The 25261-nt window shown below is 37.1% G+C and overlaps 1 protein-coding gene across 1 annotated transcript; it reads right to left on the reverse strand.

Annotated features, from left to right (window-relative positions):
• Window positions 1-18896: 18896 nt before the first annotated feature.
• LOC111877365 (uncharacterized) lies at window positions 18897-19823 on the reverse strand. The gene has a single exon (XM_023873894.1). It carries the CDS (start codon window positions 19821-19823, stop codon window positions 18897-18899), a length of 927 nt encoding a protein of 308 aa, XP_023729662.1.
• Window positions 19824-25261: the final 5438 nt, after the last annotated feature.

A 25261-nucleotide genomic window follows, 5' to 3' on the forward strand; every position in this document is an offset into this window, starting at 1 on the left:
TTATTTCCTTAGTGTTTAGTCAGCACATCAGTATCCGACGAGAGGCGCTGAGTCGACCTCTGCGAGTTTATATAGTTGACGAGCGAGTGGTGTATGCTACGGATGTGATTCTTGGATGTGTACTCGAGATCTTCGGTGTGGAGTTCCCGATAGATCTGGTCCCGATTGCAATGGGGGATGTGTGTGTCATATTGGGCGTATATTGGTTGAGCTGATTTGGGGCTGTTATAGACTGCGAGCGTTAGTTGGTGACGATACGAGACCCTAGTGTGGGAGTACTTACGGTGTACGGTTTGGGTACCCAATGTGGGTCAGCGTTTTTTTCGGCTTCCAGAGCGAGACAGAGTTTACAGGAGGGCTGCAATGGGTTTGTAGCCTATGTGATGGACACACGAGTGGGCGCTGGGAGGCCAAGTTCGATTGATGAGGTTCCGATAGTGCGCGAGTTCCCAGATGTTTTTCCCGAGGAGTTGTCGGGTGTGCCCCCTGAGAGGCAGGTAGAGTTCCGTATCGATTTGGTTCCGAGGGCAGCGCCAATCGCCAAGGCGCCTTATCGCCTTGCACCACCATAGATGCAGGAGTTATCCTCGCAACTTCAGGAGCTGTTGGGGAAGGGTTTTATTAGACCGAGTAGTTCCCCTTGGGGAGCGCCGATCCTTTTTGTCAAGGAAAAGGATGGATCACACCGGATGTGCATTGATTACCGGGATTTGAACAAGTTGACGATCAAGAACCGTTACCCATTACCGAGGATCGACGATTTGTTCGATCCGTTGCAGGGAGTGTCTTGGTTGTCCAAGATTGATCTGAGGTCGGGATATCATCAGATGAGAGTGCGGGATAAGGATATCCAGAAGATGGCGTTCAGAACTCGTTATGGGCACTACGAGTTCATGGTGATGCCTTTTGGGCTCACCAATGCACTAGCAGCATTCATGGATCTCATGAACAGGGTGTGTAGGCCAACACTAGATCGGTCGGTGATCGTTTTCAATGATGATATTTTGGTGTACTCGAGATCTAGAGAGCAGCACGAGGAGCATCTGAGAGAGATTCTCAGGGTATTGAGGTCGGAGAGGCTTTATGCCAAATTCTCCAAGTGCGAGTTCTGGTTACAAGAGGTCCAGTTCTTGGTGCATCTCGTCAACCAGAATGGGATTTTTGTCGATCTGTCCAAGATTGAGGCGATTATGAGGTGGGAGGTGCCAAGATCACCCACCGAGATCAGGAGTTTTCTAGGATTGGTCGGCTATTATGGGAGATTTATCAAGGATTTCTCCAAGATCGTCGTGCCTCTCACCAGGTTGACCCGGAAGGGTGTTGCTTTTTCATGGGGTCTGGAGCAGCAGACCTCGTTTGAGACACTTCGCCAGAGGTTATGCGAAGCCCCGGTGTTAGCCCTCTCGGAAGGGATGGAGGATTTTGTGGTGTATTGTGACGCATCGATATTGGGGTTGGGTGCAGTACTTATATAGAGGGGGCATGTGATAGCATATGTATCGAGGTAGCTAAAGCCTCATGAGACGAGGTATCCCACCCTCGATCTGGATTTGGGGGCAGTGGTGTTCGCCCTCAAGATCTAGCATCACTATTTGTATGGGGTTCGGTGTAACATATACACGAACCACAAGAGCTTGAAGTATTTGATGGATCAGCCCAATCTGAATATGCGCCAGAGGAGATGGTTAGACGTGGTAAAGGATTACGATTATGAGATCCTGTACCACCCGGGCAAAGCTAATGTTGTAGCTGATGCTCTAAGCCTTAGGGCGGAGAGTACCCCGATTCGAGACATTTGTATCCGGTTGACAGTGATGACTTCGGTGTTGGACACCATCCGGGAGGCCCAGACAGAGGCCGTGAGACCGGAGAACCGTAAGAGAGAGCGAGTGATTGGGCAGGTACCTGAGTTCGTTACCAATAGCAGCGGGCTTATGACCTTTCAGGGTCGGATTTGGGTGTCGTATGCAAGCGGGGCACGCACCACTTAGATGGAGGAGGCGCATAGATCGAGATTCTCGATCCATCCCGGGGCCACTAAGATGTATTTAGATCTGAAGAAAGATTAGTGGTGGCCCTGTATGAAGTGGGATGTAGCATGGTTTCTTGAGAGGTGCCTGACATGTTGCAGGGTTAAGGCCGAGCACCAGCGTCTGCATGGCAAGTTGCAGCCACTTGAGGTTTCTCAATGGAAGTGGGAACAGATTTCTATGGATTTCATCACCAAATTGTCGAGGACCGCGAGGGGTGTCGATGCAATTTGGGTGATCGTCGACCGGCTGACGAAGAGCACTCACTTTCTTGCTATCAGTAAGAGCTCTTCAACAGAGAGGTTGGCAGAGTTGTATGTGAGGGAGGTGGTATCGTGACATCGAGTGCCGATCTCGATTGTGTCACATCGGGATGTACGTTTCACTTCTAGGTTCTGGAAGCAGTTCCACGAGTAGTTGGGCACGAGGCTGCATTTCAGTACCGCTTACCACCCACACACGGACGGATAGAGTGAACGGACAATTCAGACGCTCGAGGACATGCTTCGGGCATGTGTGTTGGACTCAGAAGGGAGTTGGTACATGTATTTGTCATTGGCATAATTTTCCTATAACAACAGCCACCATTCGAGTATTGGTATGCCTCCTTTCGAGTTGTTATATGGGAGGAGGTGTCGGACTCCCATCTGCTGGGGAGAGGTAGGGCAGTGAGTGATGGGCAGCACTGAGATTGCACTTCAAACATTGGAGCAGATACAACTGGTAAGGTGTGGTTGTTGACAGTGCAGAGTTGTCAGAAAAGTTATGCGGATAGACGGCGATCTGAGCTGGAGTTTCAGGTGGGGGACTTCGTACTCAAGAAGGTATCTCCTTGGAAAGGAGTTATCCGATTCAGGAAGAAGGGTAAGCTGGGGCCCCGGTATATTGGTCCATTCAGGATGACCGCTAAGGTGGCCAGGGTAGCGTATCGCTCAGAGCTATCTGCGGAGTTGAGCCAGATACATAATACCTTCCATGTGTCCCAGTTGAGAAAGAGTATAGCCGACGAGTCGGCGGTGGCACCATTGGAGGATATTAAGGTGGATGTGGGCCTAAGTTATGTTGAGAGGCCAGTCGCGGTGGTGGATGGGAAGATCAAGGTTTTGAGAAAAAGGGAAGTACCACTGGTTCTGGTTCAGTGGCATCATCGAAAAGGGTCCGAGATGACTTGGGAGCCGGAGGCGAAGATGCGGAAGCTACATCCAGAGCTGTTTGTAGAATGAGACTTCGAGGGCGAAGTCTGATTCTAGTGGGGAAGAACTGTCACATCCGAATTCCCAAGTATCTTATTTTAATTATTTATCTTGAGTTTTATGGAGGGAGTCGGCGAGTAGACGCTCAGACTCGCCGAGTAGGATGGCAAATTCGTGTCTGGATTAATGACCGGACTCGACAAGTCGATGAGTGGACTCGGCGAGTCCGCGCTGTAAAGTGAAACCCTAAATCTTAGGGCCTAAGCCATATTTAATGGTCCTTATGGCTGTCATTTGCGGCCACTACTCCCCTATGAAAACCCTAGAGAGCAAAGAGAGCTTAGAGAGCAATTTGGAGGGTAATTCTTCATCCTTTGGTGTGATCTTGCAAGAAGGAATGGGAAAATCCAAGCTATATCGATTGTGGAGCTTGGATCTCTGTTGTTCACACTGAGATTCACATTTTGAGGTACAAGTTCCTTCCTATTTCGTGTAATTGATAGATTCCTTGAATCTAGGGTTTCCTATGCACAATTTTGAGTTAGATTGTGAAGCATATTCATGGGTTTTGGCTATAAGAACATCCTATGTGCTCATACAAACCCTAATGCTTGGATCTAGGTTTCTCTATTGTACATGCAAGATATCCAAGACTATAAACCCTAGATCTAGCATATGATAATCAATATAACATATAAATTAGGGTTTAGATCATACCTTGATTGTTATGTAGCAATAACAATCCCAAATCCTTCTTGTAATGACTTTAGAAAGCTTAGAGTCACAAATGTCACTCCTCTAATGGTTCACAAACACCAAGAGCAAGAGGATGAAGAAGAGAAGAGAAGGAGGCTGCCCAAAACATGTGGAACCCTAGAAGGAAGCTTGTCCACGTTTTTGGGGCATAAGGGCTCTTTAAATAGTGAGGCTATTAGGGTTATCTAACAAGGAAACCCTAATTTGGATGCTTAAGCCCTAAGCAACCCATGGGGTCTTTCCTTAAAGGCCTTGGAACGATTTCTAATGGGTTTCCCATAGAATTCGTCCACCCGTTTAATATGGAGTCCATTAGCTCAATATTCAACTATCAACCAATTGACAGTTCAAGTCCCTTAAGTTTAATTAATCTATTTTAGTCACAAACTTAATTCTTATTAATTCTTGACTAATATTAATTAAATAATATGATTTCTCCTTTAATATATCATTTTCATAATATATTAATAAATCATATTGATTCCTTTCTCTCTATTATTCATCCTATCAAGTTGCTTTGGTGAAGGCAACCCAAAAGGACCATGCACCATCGGGTCAAGTACATACCAAAATAGTTATGGACTTAGACACTAATCCAACAGTCTCCCACTTGGATAAGTCTAATAACTATTATGCGTATGACTTCAGATCCTGATCTGCAATCGTATCTTTCCAAAGCCGCTATCAACTCTGATCCTATCAGATACGCGTGTCCTTTAGATAAGGGATCATATATTCCTCCATTCTAGATATCGTATAAGACATGATTTCTAATCATTCTTTCTATGCTATTTCTCGACTTCCGATTTATGACGACTGACTAATTGAACAAATCAAATTAACCCTAGCCCGGCCGAGCGTTTACGTTTGTCATCATTAAATCATCGAGGGGCCCAAAGATATATGTTTTATCCTACTTTGGATAAAAGGAACGGATAAACTTTGATTGAATGCTCGCTTGCACTCACTCACTGAATCACACACAAAATATGTTTTATAACACCAAGTTACTGGTGTGTTTACATATTATCAATGTGCAACCGATTTGCAAGATACAACTCACACATCTCGGTTTCAAGAATATAAGATTTTATCGTCTCACCAATCACTCGTGACATAATTCATGGAGTGATCCAAGTGAGTGTGGGTTTAATCCAATGCTGAAATCATATTCATAAGCACTCATGAACGTTGCAACAAACATTTGCTTATGTCTAATACTCTTTAGACATTCCACACACCAATTCATGATAGTCTTCATTCATACCTACTTCCAACATATGAACGACTGTGGCCCGTTCGAATAATTTCACTGTTCTCAACCAATTAAAATTTTCAGGAAGTCAAAACATGCAAAGTGAAACACAAGAATAATACTAATCCCATATGGCCTCAAACCTTTGAGCATAAATAAAACACCTTTTATTTATCTTCATGTTTATTACTCATCATTTTGTTGTTTCAGGTAATCAACTTCGTACTCGAATTATTACTACACTTGTCCCATGCTCCTAGCATGCACACAATGTTTACCTATGGTCCTTACTTTGTGAAATAGATCAAATTGAACACATTTCCAATCATACTCATTTCACAACTCCGAATCCTTTTTCACAAGTGAAAGAATATCAAATTCTTGCCACTTATGGAATATGTTAGATTCTAACATTTTATGCAACGATCCTTTTGTAATGTCACTGCATTAAAGTCACAATGACTATTTCCAATGAAATCACAAAGTCCTCTATCGGAGATTATTACAAGACAATTCCTTAGATATGATGTCTCTCACTCAAAGTACATTCCTTTGAACATCCTTTTGCATAAAAGTTTCTAATCTAGACATATATTTTCAATGTTCAATTCCCAATATGGACATGTTCCCATATTTTCCATATGACAACTCATTCTTAATAGAATCTTATCTATTCATAATAATGTCGATATGGTCCATCCAATATTATACTTTCAACTACTCACAAGCGACCAATCCTCGGCGAAGTTGATAGTTGTTTAATTAACTTAGTCAAAATTTTAGAATGGTCAAATATTATTGCATTTGCAATCGATCCTATATCCGAAGCGTATGGGACACGATGCATAATGTCTTACATAAAGATTTGATACTTTATCAATCTTCCGCCATAATATTTTATGTGCTACGTTCTCAAAATTCAAACTATGAAGAGGAATGCCGTAATCATAATCGAAATTTGAGAACACACTATGTATCCTTGACTAAATTTATTAACATTCCACAACCTAAGCCTTTAGATTTGAAATGTAGCATAATATTCTCTCCTTAATTATAGCAAAACAGCTATTCAACCCTTACAACTTTGCAAGGTATGACTCTTGTTTTCTATAATTAATATTGCTAACTTGCAATACTTGCCTTAATAATCATATAATCATAACATTTATGCTCCCACTATCAAGACGATTATTATGAACATAACACTTATGCTCGCACTAGCTTTGACATGTATTCAGAAACCTTCTTAACTTCCAGAAAAACAATGCCTATCGAATTTCTTTAAGTTCATGTTTCTAATACTTAATGCTTTGAATATTTTATCAAGGCTTCTTACACTTATACACCTTTTCCATAGATAGCTCATATGTGTGTCTAAAACAATTCAGACTAATTGCCAAATCTCACAATTCGAATCATGGAAAGGGATACCGTAACCATAATCGAATTCGAGAATACAATTTCACGATCACTATCTTCTTAAAATCTCTATTAGTGAAAGCATTTCCTCACATTCATTTTCATGAAGGAGGGAATCTTTCGACACTTAGATTTTAATGGTGTATGTGTTCCTATCCATGTGAATTTGTTAAAATCAAAGTTTACGACAAATTCAAACTCATATGGACCGAACTTTCTTAATCTTGATTTCTTTCCTTATGGCAGCACTACTACCCACCATGTCTTCCAAGTATTTAAGCAGCTCACCCTTTCCTATCAATGTACTTTTCATTGATCAAGGTCCTTGCCTTTTATGCATTCAAATGCGAACTCATAGAACTCATATGCATAATTAATTCGATTGGAATGGCACAGAAACAAAATAGTGTCAACACGATAGGTTGTAAACCTCAACTCGTGTGCAAGTGATGATCGATAAGTTTTATTTTGATTAAGACTACCACTGACTCCTTGACATATAAGATTCTCTTGTCATTAAACATTTCTTGACAAACAAATATTCAAGAGTTAGTGTAGTTTTTATCAAAACACTTCATAAATTGGTCTTAGTTGGTCTTTGTCTTATCCGAGACATCACAACTTTCCATATTTGATGAATGTTATAAACCTTCCTAGTACTTGTCACTCAATATCATAATCTTAACTCTAAGACTTGTTTTGGAACAAAGTATGATTGACTTTCTGATTTAACCATTTCTTCAATTCTTGATTCCTCTTCTTAGACATGAAATTGCACTAAGACTCGCTTAGAGGATCAATTGAGATATGGTTCTTAATCATTAATACATATCATAAAGCATAAAGGTACTCTCCCTTCTTCTTAGAATAGAGAAACCTTTATCTTTCTGCCTGCTTGATTCTTCTTATTCGTTCTGCTATTGATTTAAACACTTTCAATCAATTCAGAATTACACTTAATCTAATAAGTATAATCATATTTATTAAACCTTTAGTAAATCATGACGAATATCTTTATTATTCTTGTGGTGGACTTTGATCAGCACACAACTTTGCGTACTCGGTCTCTTAGTCCTTCACTTGAGACTATGTCAATGAATTTAGTCTAATTTCCAAATATAAAATTTCTCATTCATCGTGCAACCAAGTTGCATGATTCCAAGTTTCTGTCCAATTGAAACTTGGGCGATGAGGAACTTTCCCTATTCGGTAAATTTCCACAAATAACATAAATAATTATCAAATCCATTATTGCTAATAATAGAAATATTTTAACATCAATTTTTCATACACGCCATTGCAAGGGTAAATAAATAATATAAATTCAAATTTTATTTTATTGCGGAAAAAATTTGTCCTTACAATGCAATTCATTGAAAACCTATGCTAATACATCTTTCTTAGCAATCTAATTCTAACTCCAAGTAGCAGCTCAAGAATCTAATCTTCAAGTAATGATATCGAAATCCATTCCTTCACGGTTAGATTTTGCTCACTTCTTCCCTTAAGCTTCCTCTCTTTTCTTCGATCCTACAAAACATCAATTGTAATCTTATCACATTATGTATTAAGAATCTAGAATAGGAGCTTGAAAGCGTTAGTCAATGGATTTTACCTAAAGCAGAACCATACGTTTTGACTCTCCCATCTCTTAAATCTCTTAGGTAAATAGGGCAGCTTCGTCTCCAATGCCCCTTCTCTTGGCAATAAAAACAAATTGACTCTTTTGGAACAGCACATGGAACAACTTCAGATATTTCCTTTCTCTTATGATCAAACTCTTCGATCATGGCATGTCTTTCGTTGCCATTACCTATATCGATAGAGGTCTGGAATGCAGATTCACCAATCAACTTTGCTTCTCCATTGCGCCAAACCATTGTTGATTCAGCAGCAATAAGCAAATAAGTGAGATCTATTAGGGTCACGTCGTGGTTCATCATATAGTACTCTCTTACAAACTCACTATACGAGTTAGGAAGTAACTGAAGAACCCAGTCAATAGCCATCTCCTCACAGACTACGGATCCCTACATTCTTAACCTATCAATGTGTGACTTCATCCCTAGGACGTGTGCACACACTGACTTTCCTTCTTTATGTTTACTTGCCAAAAGGGCTTGAGTGAGCTTGAACTTTTCAAGCCTTCGAACTTGTGGGTTAGGGAAAATAATTGGAGGAGGTGGTGGAAGTGAAGCATGGTCTCTTGTTCCTCGATCGAATCTTAGAATATCATCTTCATGTGGAAAGCTTGTTCCACAGGATTTGGGAAGACCATAGTATTCATACTTTGACATCTACAAAACGGGAGAAAACAAATTCAAGTTAGTTGATTGATTGAGTCCTTAATAAATCACCCAAATGAGATATTAAGGCTAGGACCCAACATAATATGCTACAACCTAGAAAAGGGATGTCGTAATCTAGTTACAGAATATTTGAAGGTAAGTGAATGACGATTCACTAATTTTCCACCATAAAAAACGAAAAAGAAATTTAAGTTTTAAATTTATGAAAACTCCTAGATCCTTTGAGATTCATTAAACATTTCAATGGCATGTTTAAATCTCGATACGACCCTCTTGTTTGTGACTGGGATGCCGAGGATCACAAAGCGGGTGTGAATAACCATGCAAACTTACATAGTACCCTCACATGTTACAGTCACCTATTCGATGTGCGGGTAAACCACACATGCTCCACCAACTATGACAAACATTGAGTCACCCTTTGCTACCTTTTCTTAGAACCATTCAGTGTGCCGGTAAACCACACACGCTCCACTAACGTCTTCGCAAGGGTACAAAGTGTAATTTCATGGAATTGCATCAATTCACTTTTGCCTAAGTAACTAAGATTGGGAATTTGTAAAAACATTTAGTTACTTTTGTAGTTCATTATACTTATAATGGAAGGTTTCTGTCCTATCCTACCCATTCGGCTAATGACCCTCCACTAGTCAAGAGTGCGGTGGGTAAGAGTGGATACCCATTCAATCGCCATTTTATAGGCAATTTCCTTAAACACCCCTTATGGACCAGTTTCGTGAATGAGGCCTACTAACGGTAAGACTGACTTTTACTCATACATATATATATATATATATATATATATATATATATATATATATATATATATATATATATATATATATATATATATATATATATATATATATATATATATATATATATATATATAATGTTAGACTTTTAATGTTATATATAGTATAGGGTGTATTTTACACTTTTAAAATACTAGGTGGTCAAATTTAACAATTATACTTTTAATTTAATTAAATTTTAAACCAAACTTTATCGATTTATTAAACCTCTTTTAATTATACATCTTAATTAATTAACATTCCTAGATTAAACAAAACAATAAGGGTGTGATTTGAACTTTTCAAAACAATACTAGGGTTTTAGAATTTAACATTCCTAAATTAAACCTTTAATCAACTTTTAAATTCCAAAACATGAGGGCAAGTTTTGAAACATTTCAAAACATTAGGGTTTAGAATTTAAATATACATCAAAATTAAACTTTTAATCGAAATTTAAATTCCAAAACTTGAGGGCAAGTTTTGAAACCTTTTTCAAAACATTAGGGTTTCAACTATTTAAATTTCAAAAAAAAACTTTTAAGTTCAAATTTAAACTATAAAACCTAAAGGGGATAAATTAAAACTTTTTCACAGGATAATTCAAATCTAGATTACAAATAATCAAATTTTATCTAATAAAACAACTGATTATCTAAATTTTGACAATTATCTTCTATTTAGGTAAGGATAATCACCAAATATTGATAAAATTCGGATTTTATAACAAAAACATGTTTATGGTAATTATCCAAAGCCAAAACAGGAAGAAAATCTCAAATCTGAGCTGGCAGACCCTTTGACTCGTCGAGTCTGGACCTGGACTCGTCGAGGACAGCTGACTCGGCGAGTTCACCAAGTGACTCGGCAAGTCAAACACTCAGAAGCTCAAAAAATCGATTTTTAGTGCTGATTTCGATCAAATATGCATCAATACAATAGAAACCAATCTAGGCTCTGATACCACTGATGGGTTTTGGCTTTAAGAACATCCTATGTGCTCATACAAACCCTAATGCTTGGATCTAGGTTTCTCTATTGTACATGCAAGATATCCAAGACTATAAACCCTAGATCTAGCATATGATAATCAATATAACATATAAATTAGGGTTTATATCATACCTTGATTGTTATGTAGCAATAACAATCCCAAATCCTTCTTGTAATGACCTTAGACAGCTTAGAGTCACAAATGTCACTCCTCTAATGGTTCACTAACACCAAGAGCAAGAGGATGAAGAAGAGAAGAGAAGGAGGCTGCCCAAAACATGTGGAAACCCTAGAAGGAAGCTTGTCCACGTTTTTGGGGCATAAGGGCTCTTTAAATAGTGAGGCTATTAGGGTTATCTAACAAGAAAACCCTAATTTGGATGCTTAGGCCCTAAGCAACCCATGGGCTCCTTCCTTAAAGGCCTTGGTACGATTTCTAATGGGTTTCCCATAGAATTCGTCCACCCCTTTAATATGGAGTCCATTAGCTCAATATTCAACTATCAACCAATTGACAGTTCAAGTCCCTTAAGTTTAATTAATCTCTTTTAGTCACAAACTTAATTCTTATTAATTCTTGAATATTTTAATTAAATAATATGATTTCTCCTTTAATATATCATTTTCATAATATATTAATAAATCATATTTATTCCTTTCTCTCTATTATTCATCCTATCAAGTTGCTTTGGTGAAGGCAACCCAAAAGGACCATGCACCATCGGGTCAAGTACATACCAAAATAGTTATGGACTTAGACACTAATCCAACACATATGAGGTCCCTTTGGGTATAGATGATAGATCTGGACCTTGAGGTTTCATGTGAGCCTTGAGAGTAGAACCCCATTTTCAAGATTATTTCTCCATTTTTTGGTCTTATAAGCATTGCATGAACGTAAAGTTTGAACCTTTACGTGACTTTCGAGTGTTAGAAGGTTAGAGCTACTGGTTGGTGAAGCAGATCTGACCTCAAAAGATCGTTTGAGTGTTTTCATGGGAGGAACTCGCCGAGTCCATAAGGGACTCGACGAGTCGAGTCGGGTTGCCCCATGATTCGCGACATGTGATAACTCCTTGAGTGTAGGGTTGACTCAGCAAGTCGAGTGAGGACCAGGGGCTAAGAGGACATGCATGGACTTTCCGAGTCACACGAGTGCACTCGACGAGTCTGGTCAAAGTTCGACGGTTTACTTTTGTTGACTTTTAGGGTTTGGTCAACAATTGGACTTGTGGACCATTTGAAGGGTAAAATGGTCTTTTAGCCTTCTTCAAGGACATGGAAGAGACTAGTCTAGCACGGAGAGCCGTTATTGATTTGAGATAATTTTTTATGTGTTTAGGCGGAGGCTAGATTAGTGTATACGTGTGCGAGATTATCCGAGATAGTCGCGGTGAGTCTTCTCACTATACTGTACCTGGAAGGGTACCTATGTGTGATAGGAAGGTCTTATATGCTATGAGATGTATGTGATATATGCTGATATGTGATATGTATGTGTTATGTATGCTACGTATGATAAGGACCGGAAGGTCAAGTTGACATGGACCGGAAGGTCAGGAGGTTACGGACCGGAAGGTCGATACGGGTAGGACCAAAAGGTCTACCGGGATTTGGGACAGAAGTCCCCTGAGACATTTGGACCGGAAGGTGCCACAGAGTTGTGGCATGTAATGGAGTATGTGTTGTATGTGGTATTTTCAGGAACTCACTAAGCATTTATGCTTACAGTTGTTGAGTTATGTGTTTCAGGTCCTAGTGATGATCGCAGGAAGGTGTCGGCATGATCCGTACACACTCGTGGAGTTATGTTTTGAAATTTGGGGATATGTTTGTGATGATAACATTTGATACATTATGTTTTGACATAGTCGTAGTACCTACTTGGATAAGGTGTTGAAGAGGTTCAGCATGCAGGATTCCAAGAAAGGTGACTTACCAGTCCAGTGTAACACTAAACTAAGTAAGACTCAGAGCCCGAGTATAGAGGCTGAGATAGCTGAGATGAGTCGAGTACCGCATGCTTTTGTTGTAGTTTAGATCATGTATGCTATGTCTTGCACTCGCCCTAATGTGGCCTTTTCTTTGATCATGGTCAGCAGATATCAAGGGAACCCAGGCAAGGCACACTGGACTGCGGTGAATAATATAGTCAAGTACATACAAAGAACTAGGGACTGGGTCCTAACCCTTGGTGGGAGTGATGACTTGCAAGTGGTGGGGTATAGTGATGCTGGTTTCCAAACTGATAGGGATAATTTCCGCTCTCAGTCGGGCTGAGTCTTTACCCTAAATAGAGGAGTAATTACTTGGAGAGGTTCCAAGCAGGAAACAGTGGCTGCTTCAACTTGCGAATCAGAGTACATAGCAGCAAGCGAGGTGGCAAAGGAGGCTATATGGCTAGAGAACTTCATTGGAGGCCCTGGAGTTATACCAACTATTAAGGAGCCTATGTAGATTTTCTGTGACAACGAGGGTGAAATTGCTTTAGCCAAGGAACCAAGGGATCACGACAGATCCAGGCATGTCGACAGAAAATACCACTTCATTAGACATCAGATAGAAGTAGGAATCCTCGTCGTAAAGAGGGTATCATCAGGTGAAAACCTAACAGATCCCCTCACGAAGGGACTGTGTAAGGTTAAGCATTTGCAGCATGCAAGGCGCATCGGGCTGAAGGATGACATCAATTTTAGAGATTAGATAGCTATTTCTGAAATTTGTAAAATTTAAATTCACATTGTTCCATGTATCTGTCCAGCTGATATCTTGAACAGAGGATTATATGATCACTTATCTTAAATGGTGCATCATCATCTTAGTTCCGTGATGTGACAACCCAAAATTTCCATTTGTACGAACACCATCTATTCAATAGAAGCTAGTTCAGTTTCAGTGATTTTCATACTTTTCCGAACAAGTCTATGTACATTAGGGTTTATGTTTAAGGTGATATCAGGAGAGTGGATGCCCCTGGTTTTGTGAAATTTGAGCATTCCAAGTTTCATAATATTACAGTCCTATATCGGGAATAAAAATATTTTCTGCCAAAATATTCCAGGACTATAAATAGTTTTCTGAATTAAATTAATTCATTATTCACAATTCCAAATAGAGAAAAGCCATATTCTCTCTGACGGATCTTCGGGTTTTCATCCCATATTGTGAGTCTACTTTACTAAATGTGTTTCAATACTTGTTAGATGCTTTATAACGTCAATAACATGTTTAGATTACAAGATCCGGGAGTTTACCGCCCAAGAACGTTCTTGGGGAGTAAACTCCAAAACGGAGCCTAAAGGCTTCCTAGTCTCGATTCCTTGTTAGACAACTTGTTTAGGGGTTAGTGTATAAACATTTGGGACTAAAAAGCAACCAAGAAACACAAGATATTGGAGTTTACGGCCAAGGAACTTTCTTGGGCCGTAAACCCCTTTTCAAGGGCATTTAGTGCCCTAAACCACCCCTAATGCTTAAGGACTTTAACCCTCAAATGCTTATGCCTATTTTAGACATCAAAACCCTTCAAAATCATATGTTTATAGGAGTTTACGGCCAAGAACCTCTCTTGGGCCGTAAACCCCTTTTTCTAGGGTAAAAAGCATTCCAAACACCCCTAAGGCCTTAAGACAATTTACCTTGAACACGTGGGACTTGAATGGAGAACAAAAGACATCATAATCAATCCTTAATAGGAGTTTATGGCCAAGGAACATATCTTGGGCCGTAAACTCCAAGTGAAGGCACAAAAGTGTGCCTCTTGTCCCCATTAGCCTTAGATAAAATCATGGAAGCCATCCTTGATGTGTAAGTGCCTCAAAACAATTAAAAGCCATCACCCCATAGGAGTTTACGGTCGTAAACTCTAGGGTAAATGCACTTTAGGCCGTAAACTCCCCTATGGAGCATTCTAGGGCCTTAAACTACTTCATGTGTTATTCCAACAAAGCTAGGAGTGTACTAGGATCAAGATAACACTTTAAAACACCCAAAACCAACATGTGAGGAGTTCACGGCCATAAACCCATGAGTTTACGGCCGTAAACTCCAAAGGGTGGGGTTTGTTGGGTGGTGAACTCTTATGCAAGGCCATTTGATGTTTCAAACCCTTTTGCCTTGTCCCGTAGCAACTTAGATGCAACCATTAGGACCTTTAACACTTATGAAAAGTGTTTACATGTTCCTAAGTGTTTTAACTTATTTATTAAGTTATTATTTGTCTAATTAGTTATGTATATGCTTATTATATGATAACTAGGCTCGTGCGTGCAAACAAGTCTCCGTTTGCCACCTAGCATGGTATCCGACACTGCAATTCAAACAGCTCACCACAAGTGAGTTCATACCCCTTGAATCAACCCTTGAAATGATTTTAAATGTTTAAATACTTTATGGGGGAGAATACAAGTCAAATACTTATAGTTATTGCTTCAATCACATGTGATTGCATTTAATCACATGTGATTAATAACTAGGAAAACAACGATTTTTACCACTGTTCAAACTATTTATCAAACTGCTTTACTATGAAATGTTTTACAAACTCTTTTACTACCCAAACTTATTTACAGACTGTGATTCAAACAAATGCTTCTTATACTTAAACTATTTTATCAACTTATGCCTTCAAATTGTTTTATAGATCGACATTAAGTCGATCTTCTCTTGAAATTATGTTTATACTTCAAATGTCTTTTCAAAACTTATTTATGCTTTTATATATTCAATTGCATGCCCATATATGTATAGATATATAAATAATGTTTAAAGGGCTTAGGAAGGCCATCCGCCCTATTTCCTTTTTCTCGATTTGGATGTGGTCTGGTGGGATTTCGGGTGACCATCTGAAGGTCGTTTCCATATTACTTATATATCATATATACATGTATAGACATAAAAGTACTTCCATATTCATACTTATCAGTACATCAATAGTTAGTTACCATCGGGGTAAAACAAGTACATATACACCTATACCAGAACCATGTACATATATAGTTATACTAGAAACATGAACATACACAACTATACTAGAAACATGTACATATACATCTATACTAGAAACAGGACATATACAACTATACTAGAAACATGTGCATATACGTCTATACTAGAAACAGGACATATACAACTATACTAGAAACATGTACATATACATATATACTAGAAACAAGACATATACAACTATACTAGAAACATGTACATATACATCTATACTAGAAACAGGACATATACAACTATACTAGAACAAGAAACATTACATATACATGAATACGTTAACAATTGTGATCCACTGTGTTGGAGCATGCCTTAAATGTCATGGTCCGAGTTGTAGCCATAATTCTCTTGGAGGGAGAGCGTGAGTTTGCGTATAGATCTATACTGGATTGACTATCCTACACCTTGCTGCTAGCTACAGTCGGACCTGCAGGTATGCAGGTGCCAAACGTCATTTCTTTTTATTACGACCATTCATTATGTCGTTGTTACCAGTCGATAGCATGGTGCAATTTATCACATTATACCTTAATATAAATCCGGTTTAAGGTAGTAGTAATTAGTACAGCAGTAGTTCTTATTATACAAAACTACAGTACTACAATAATTTACCCATTACATATTTTAGTGATAACCTCACTTAAGCATTAATGTACATACTATATTTTATTAAATGATAGTTACACTTGGGAAATCACATACTTTTACAACAAACGAGTATACAAAACAGTTAAGCCTTGGTAGAAGGTTACTTTAATAGAAAATATAGGATTTTCTTAGAGATTCAAACTTTTACAAACACTTTCAAACACTTACTTACATTTTTACAAACCTATACATTGAGACAGGTTCAAACGTTTTTACAACAAACATTGACACTAAAATGCTTATGAACTCACCAGCTTAATGCTGATAAACTCTTTCAAAATAACTTGTATTCTTAGGTCATCAGTAGACAGGTACCGAGGCCAGCTTTTGAGAAGATGGAGTGCATTCAAGACATATCTCATATTATTTTGTTTTACATTATTTTGGTGTCTATAACTGTACAGAACACACTTGTATTAAAATTATATATTTAATGCAATGGATGATGTTGTTTGCTTATTTACATTTACTGTGTTGTGATACTATACATGACGTCCTCCGCCCCAGAACGTTTCCGCCGTTCTTGGTTTTGGGGTGTGACACGTGAGAGTTTGAAAGAGCTATGATTGCTGGTCGGTTCTAGAAGTCATACCTGTAACTATAGTTATTAGACTTATCCAAGTAGGAGACTGTTGGATAAGGTGTCTAAGTCGATAACTATATTTGGTATGTACTTGACCTGATTTGGCATGGTCCATTTGGGTTGCATGGCATTACAACAACTGGATAGACAAAATGAGAAAAGGACACTAATGGTTTTTTAATATATTATAAGTTCTAATATATTAGTAATATTATTTAATTATTATTGATCAAGAATTATTTTGGAATTAATTTTGTGATCAAAAGGAGACTAATTAAATATTGATTTGTAAATAATTCATTCATATATAGTGGGATTATGATTGATGATTCACTAGATTGGGCTAGGACCCATTGGATGCTCCATGGAGGTTAAAACCCATGGATCATGGGGGAAATGAAAATCCATGCACATTAGGGTTTACATGGTGTAACCCTACATGTGACACACTATATAAGCAACCTCATATGGAGCAAAATCGGCCACTAGTACAAGACAAGGAGGGCTAGCTGATTTTTGAGTGAAAGTGTTCTCTTTTCAAGTTATTCCAAGAGTTGTGGTGTTGTGTGAAACATTTGAGGCATCACATTTGGGGTGCTAGGCTCACAAGGTCTTAAGGAATTTAAGCTTCAAGAAAGGTATGACATTCTACTAGGTTTTATATTACAAGTACCCTATGTCATGCTAGTTAGGATGAGAACCTTGGAAAATTCTTATTTGCATGAATATTAGAGAAAACATAGATCCAAGGTTTCTTGGGTTGCATGTACACCATAGGAGTGTTAGAATGCTCTAAACCCATCAAATCATTCTCTCAGATTTACTGTTTTGAGGAGATGTATAAGGACATGAAAACGCATGTGTATGCCATGATTGTCACACAAGTCATGAAATTGACGATTGTCAAATTCTTTGCCATTATCACATTGAAACATTTGAATATCAATATGAAATTGATTTTTTATATATGCACGAATGTGAAGAAATTTGGAAAACTCTTCGGATTTCATATGTAAACGGTACACCCATAGAAAATGATAGAATCGATCAAGAAAAATGACAAATATTTAATACCACAATGACTTATGACAGGAGAAGTCCAAACATCCGAATGTATAATTTGAAAAAAAAAACACAACATGAGTTTTATATAAAGTAAAACATAAATGAGTATGCTTCCCAAGTTGACAAACATGACATAATAACTTAGAATCTCTTTTATTACATGAAATCGAATTATTGGAAAGTAAATGTTGAAAACATGTTGGCCTAGATGTCCAAGTCTTTGATACCATGTGGAAGAATAGACACTAAGGAAATCTTGAGGAGTTAAAGAAGTAAATGGGTAGAGATCACTCATACTATCACACCGAAGGAGGGTTTGTTTGGCCAGGATGTCCATCACAGAAAAACCAAAAGCATCAAACACCATAGAACATTTCTTATCATGAGTAAATTTGCGCACATAAAAAAGGTTTTTAATAATTTGAGGAGTAGTAAGGACATTATGTAATTAAAAGTACGAAAGAGGTTAAGAACAAGAGTGGATTGACCAACAATGGTGACCAGAATTTGAGATCCATTACCGACTAACATAGAAAAATTATTACACTTATTACTAAAGGAGTAGAGTATACCTCGAATACTATGAAGGTGCGCGTTGGCCCTAATATCCATATACCGTTCTGAGTTTGCCAGATCTTGAAGAGTCAAAGAACTAAATGCTTGAGGGAGCGAGGTGGCTTGATCCGTATTAGAGGGATATTGAAAAAATTGCATTGTGTGAGGCTGCATTGAGGGCTGAGCTGCTGAATACATGGCCTGAGGGTAATGGATTGCATTGTTGTTGGGCTAGGTAGAGTTATTAGGAGCTGAATTAGGCCAATATTGTTGTGGGTTGCGAGTAAAGGTGTTATTATTAGGCCATTGGGTCATTGAAGGAAGCAAAGGAAGTAGCCCACGTTGAAGTGCGTAGTTTATTTGCCAAGAAGACGCTCCTACCCAACCGCCAACGAAAGGAGAAAGTCCAATACCGCCAGACCTGCCACAACCACCGCATCTGCTTGCAACCCCCTATTCCGCCATGGTGGTTCTGACCACCACCCCTTCCGCCCGTTTGAGTGTCGCCACCAGATGAGTTAGATTGTCGATTGTGGTGTTCAACATTCAACATTGTTGGAGAAGAAGGGTTGTCGGAATGGGAAGCTTGTATGTTGTAAATGTGTTCTTTATTAATTGAGCATTCCTCAAGTGTTAACATTGACTGGATATCGATAAAATAGGGGAATGGTTTTTGGGGTCGGATCGTGGTGGCAATGCAGGAGTACTTCTGAGATACACCATTCAGAGCATATATGGCTAAGTTTCTTTTTTGGACTGGGAACCCAATATTTGTAAGAAGATCAGAGATAGATTTAATTAGGGCATAGCAGTCAATAATAGATGAGTCTCCAATGGTGATGGTATGAAGCTCATCATCAAGTTCCATTGCCTTTGATTCTTTGTTCTCATGAAACAAGTTTTCAATTGCGTTCCATACCTGGGCAGCACTGGCATCAGACGTGATAATAGACTGGAGTACGGAGTGAGTGAGTGTGCCATACAACCATTGCTTAACAATATTGTCTACTTTACTCAAGTTGGTTTCATCAGCTTCAGGAGAAGACCCGTCAAGATGGTTATACACAGAATAACCAATGCAATGTGTTTTAAACAACTCTTTCCAGGAATCGTAGTTTAGACGATCTAGGTTTAGGAGGAGAAGAACATAAGATTTTATGTTCGTGATGCCATAGACCTTATCATTGACATGTCGTTTGGGATTAGAAGAACTTGTACCAGTCATTGTAGATGAAGTAAGTAATGAAAAAAGAAAAGTAGATGATGAAGATCAGCAAAAGAAGAAAACGAGAAGGGCTGAAATGATGAAAAAATACGCTGCTGTTGGATCAGATAGGGTTGATACCATGTAACAATCAATAATTTCCCATGAAGATTTCTTGTATTCCATACGGAAAAATATACATAGCGATTACAATAATCGGCTACCATAAGTGGATTACATACAATGGGCCATTTAGGATAAAAGGATAACAAGCCAAGTAAATATACACAAAGCATATATACACTAACAAATTGGAATAACTACGTCGTCTGGATCATAGGTGCAAATCGATCTATCTTCATTTTAAATAAGCATATTACGCATTATAATATATGAATTTACCATTTCTTTAATTTTATCCTTATCCCAAAGTCATGTAGAGTATTTCATTACATATCATGTTTGAGTGAGGACTCTAAATGCCCTTTTGATATGTACCCTAGCTGATTCCTGTTTTGTTTTTTGGTGAACAACTTTGCCTTTTCACTTAGCGGAACCGAGTATGACTTCATGAATGTAGAATAATCAGGGTATATCTCATCACAAATGTAGTAACCATATTTGTATGAATGCACGTTCACCATGAACGACATATCGGGTGCTTTGTAGGTCAAAATATGTTTGAAAATAGGGGATTGACCAAGAACATTAATGTCCTTGTTAGACCATGGAACTCCAGAGAACGAATGTTATATCCACAAGTCCTGAAATGCAACAATTTCTAGTGTTATACTTGGTTCACCTATATCACCTAGAGTAAATTGACTATGCCACACATTTGAACATTTTTCCCATGCAACATGCGTATAATCAAGACTACCAATCATTTCCGAAAATCCACGCTTCTTTTCATGAACCAAATAGAATATTTGAATATCATTTGCAGTAGGTTTACACAAATATTCTTGATGAAAAATCTCATACAAACATGCACAAAACGAATCTACACAATCAATTGCGGTCCTCTTGGATACTTTCAATCTCGTATCCCAAATATCTAAGTGCAGCCGCACATTTTTGTATACTACTAAAACTCATTCTTCCTATAGTATCGAGTTTTTGGTTTAAAATAATCATAACGAACATCTAAAAGCAATACTAATAGGTCAAAATTCAACCTTAATTAGACAGAAAATGACGTCTAAACGAGTCATCATTATAAAGACAATTATCGGCAAAGTAATCGCGTACAAATATGTGATGTGCAACTTTGCAATCTCGATTGACAATCGCTCTTGAATGTGAAATAGACGAACTTTCTTCATTGGGTATGTGTTGCACAACATTAAAGAACGTCGAGATGAATTCTCTGTATTCACCGGAATCGAAATTATCAAAGAAATCCATAAATATGTTTTTTTATGAGAGTATATGGTTTAAATGTTAAAAGGTTTATGTAAATACAGTGTTTATATATGTAAGGTTTATATATGTTTTTAAAAAAATAATAAATTCAATTTGTTGAGCGTTGAACGGATAAAAGGGAATAAATAGGTTTGATTGGTCGTGATCGATCGTCGAAGGCAACACGGAGGACTACAAAAATGTCCGACCACAAATGGTCGGAGTGGTGTGCACGTACAACGCTTGTGACCACGTAGACCATGTGTCGTTTCATCGTTAGTATTCCATAATTTCTAAGCTTATTTCGTTTAACTACCTATCGGCTTTGTTTTTTACATAAACCTTTTAGTGAAATTTTCAAACTTGTTTTCAAGTCAATCAGTTTATTAACTCAATCTATTAATTAATTAACTGCATTAAACAAATGTTTTTTATTTAATAAACTAACTTTATTTTTTATATTTTTTTCTCAATAAATAATAAATAACTAATTATGTCTAACCTTAACGTTATTTATTAGTTATTTATCACACAGAAATAGTTAATCCATCGCATGATGATTTTAAATAAGTTTAGAAATTAATTTTCATAATCTAAATATAGTTCTAGTTTGAAGATTTAAAAGTTGCATAAATAGTTTGGTCCTAGAAGTCTAAAAATCCGTAAGTAGTTAATCATACACGAGGAATTGATATTTAGTAAAAAAAGTCATATAAGTTTAATGTATTCTGCTACAAAGTTGTGGTCTTTTAAAATCCCATGCTCTTCCATTTCTATTTTTATTCTCAAAACCTAATTTAAGCACATACTAAAATACAAGTGTTAAGCTCGGTGAAGCCTAGTGAGTCTACTTGGGGTCAATGTTTTTAAAGAAAAAATGGTTGTGATCATCCAATTTCAAAAGCAAACCCTCATAAAAATTATTATCAACAGTATTTCATTCAAACATTTGAGAATAACCTTCTAAATGATATCAAAAGTTTCAACTTTTTTAGAAAAAATTGAACATGTAATGCACATGCAACTACTCATAATCGCAAGTCAATCTTATGTCTCAACTCCCAAATAATGGCATGGACTTCGGGCTCATTTAACAATTAAGCAAGAGGTGTTGGAAAGAAGGAAGAAGGATGTGGCAATCAACTTAAAGGAAACCAAAAAGATCTCTCATGTTTTAGCATGAGATGTGTAGACGGGAGTCTTGATGTTGTAGAAGCTAGTCATGACGTACGCTTAGAACTTGTGAAGCAAATGAATGTGTGACATCTTCATGTTCATGGCCAATTTTTTTTTTTCTTTATGCTTGCTTAATTTAGAGTATTTTTTATCGTGAAATTTGTTCCAAAAACATTATTTCAATCGAGGCCTTTTCGAAGAAACAATTTTCATTAATATATATAATTTGGGATGTCATAACGGCTATAAAACATAAGCATAAACTTCTCTTAACAAACCTTACAACATCTTATTGTACTAATGGTCTACATCCCCTCGAATCTTTCACCAGATCCAAACATCACTACTTATGTACATTTGTACCGCTACCTGTGATTCAAAGAAACTGAGTGAGTCATACTTGGGATGCTTGGTGAATACATACGATTTTCAACCCACAATAATATAATTAATTTGTTTACTTAAATATCTAATATCAAACAATTAACCTGATTACCTATCCCCGTTTTCTTATATATATATATATATATATATATATATATATATATATATATATATATATATATATATATATATAAGAAAACGGGGATAGGTAATCAGGTTAATTGTTTGATATATATATATATATATATATATATATATATATATATATATATATATATATATATATATATATATATATTCATCTCTAAGGACATGTCCTAAGGATTATCACAAGCAATAGGTAGACATTACTTCTTTGGGGATTCCAAAGCAATAAATAGACGATAAGGGAAATAGAGTACACCACATGAACACATAGTTCATCACCTACAGGTTGCGAACTTGCCAGTGTTCTACTAGACTATCTAGAATAGTCTATGGTCGTCATCTATACTATGTTAGATGACTACATCACACATCGCTAGTAAAGTCATGACCTCTCCTCATTACTTTTCATCTCTCGTCACCCATCTCTACTAATATCTTATAAGTATGAAAATGCGTATATGATTAAAGATAAATCATCTCATAATGATTCATCTAACACATAATATCTTAATCATGTATAATAAGCACATATAACATTTAATTATCTAAATATTTCATATATATGTGTATATATATATATATATATATATATATATATATATATATATATATATATATATATATATATATATGTGTGTGTGTGTGTGTGTGTGCGCGTGTGTGTGTGTGTAATATGAAAGTAACTATGCACTCACTTGTTAAAAGCAGATGACTGGTGATCTTGGCAACGCTTCACCTAACACCTTGGTTTTTCCTTTCGAAAAACCTAGGTACAAATATCAGTAAGTCGTAGTCTTATATTCCTTGTGACTAATGATAACGTCGATTTCTCACCAATCCTAATGTCTACGTCATGATCTATCAAGTAAGGAACAAGCATGTAAGATCATATCGGAGGTATGGTCTATTTGGTATAAATAGTATACTATTTAGAAATCTCACTTTAAACACCTCACTAAATCTAATATACTGTTTAGAAATCTCACTTTAATCAATATTATGACTGTTATCACTGATAAATCTTATTTGCAGATTCATAAAAACAAATATGAATATATAAGTTACACTTGAAGCATAATGAGTGCAACTTAACTTACATAGATTTTAGTGAAAACCGGGAAAGTCGCAGGAAGACTCTCAACAAGAAAGCATCCAATTATAAGGCTATCTGACACCTAAAGCCTCGCTAAAGATCTTCCAGAACTCCAATGAAAACCTCAAAATTACGAAATTGAGGCCAGAGAAAACTCAGAGAGGAGGAGGATTGATTGGTGTGAGGAAATGTATGCAAAAACCACATCTATTTATAGGATTACAGGAGACACGCCACGCCTTATAGTGGTCAGGTCCGGTTCGTCTAGGTGCCACGTGTCAAGTGCTCATTTGTATGTGTCATTCTTCTAGAACATGCCACGTGTCACCATTTCGTGTTGTCGCGTGTCCAAATCTCGTGGTGCCACATCACTTGGTCTCGTAGAAGAGTCAGCCACCGAAAATGCCACGTGGCGCCTTTCTCGTGGTGCAGCATCATCACAACAGGTAATTTCTTGAAATCTTCGAACAACCATAACTTTTTCATACGAGTTCCGCTTTTGACGTTATTTATATTCTCATAAACCAATGGACGAGCTCTACAACTTTCCTTAAGGTCTCAACAACTAATTCTCAATCTATTTTAAATTCATATTTTTAGTGAGATTAATTGTTAAAATCCATGTGAAAATCATAACTCTTTTATACGAACTCCGTTCTATACTGTCCCTATATAGACAGGTTCATATTTACGAGATCTTCAATTCCCGTTTACATTGTCTGGCTAACACTCAGCCGATCTTAATTTTGATTTCTATGTCGCACGTTGCTATACAGAAACTTCGAAAAATCATAACTTCGTCATACAAAGTACAATTTAGGTGTTGTTTATATGCATGTTCTCTCTTTTACAATTACTATTGCTTTTTTAGAGTACTTAAGGTAATAATCAACCTATCTCCACTTCAATTTTTATGACACATATAGTTTCGTCAAGTTGATCGCGAAACTTCGTAAAAGCATAACTTCTTCATACGCAGTCCAATTAAGCACTCCTTATATCTAGCTCGAATTTGTCGGTGTTACAATATGTGAGCGTTTATCTAGTAAAAGGACCAAAGAAAACTTCACACACTCTTCATCTCAAAGATATATATATATATATATATATATATATATATATATATATATATATATATATATATATATATATATATAAAGAGAGAGAGAGAGAGAGAGAGAGAGAGAGTTTCTAAATTGTAGATTTCTTTAAAACAAATATATTATTTAAAAGAAATATTCATAGTTTTAAATAT

Source organism: Lactuca sativa, chromosome 3 (assembly GCF_002870075.4).
Source record: "Lactuca sativa cultivar Salinas chromosome 3, Lsat_Salinas_v11, whole genome shotgun sequence".
NCBI lineage: Eukaryota > Viridiplantae > Streptophyta > Magnoliopsida > Asterales > Asteraceae > Lactuca > Lactuca sativa.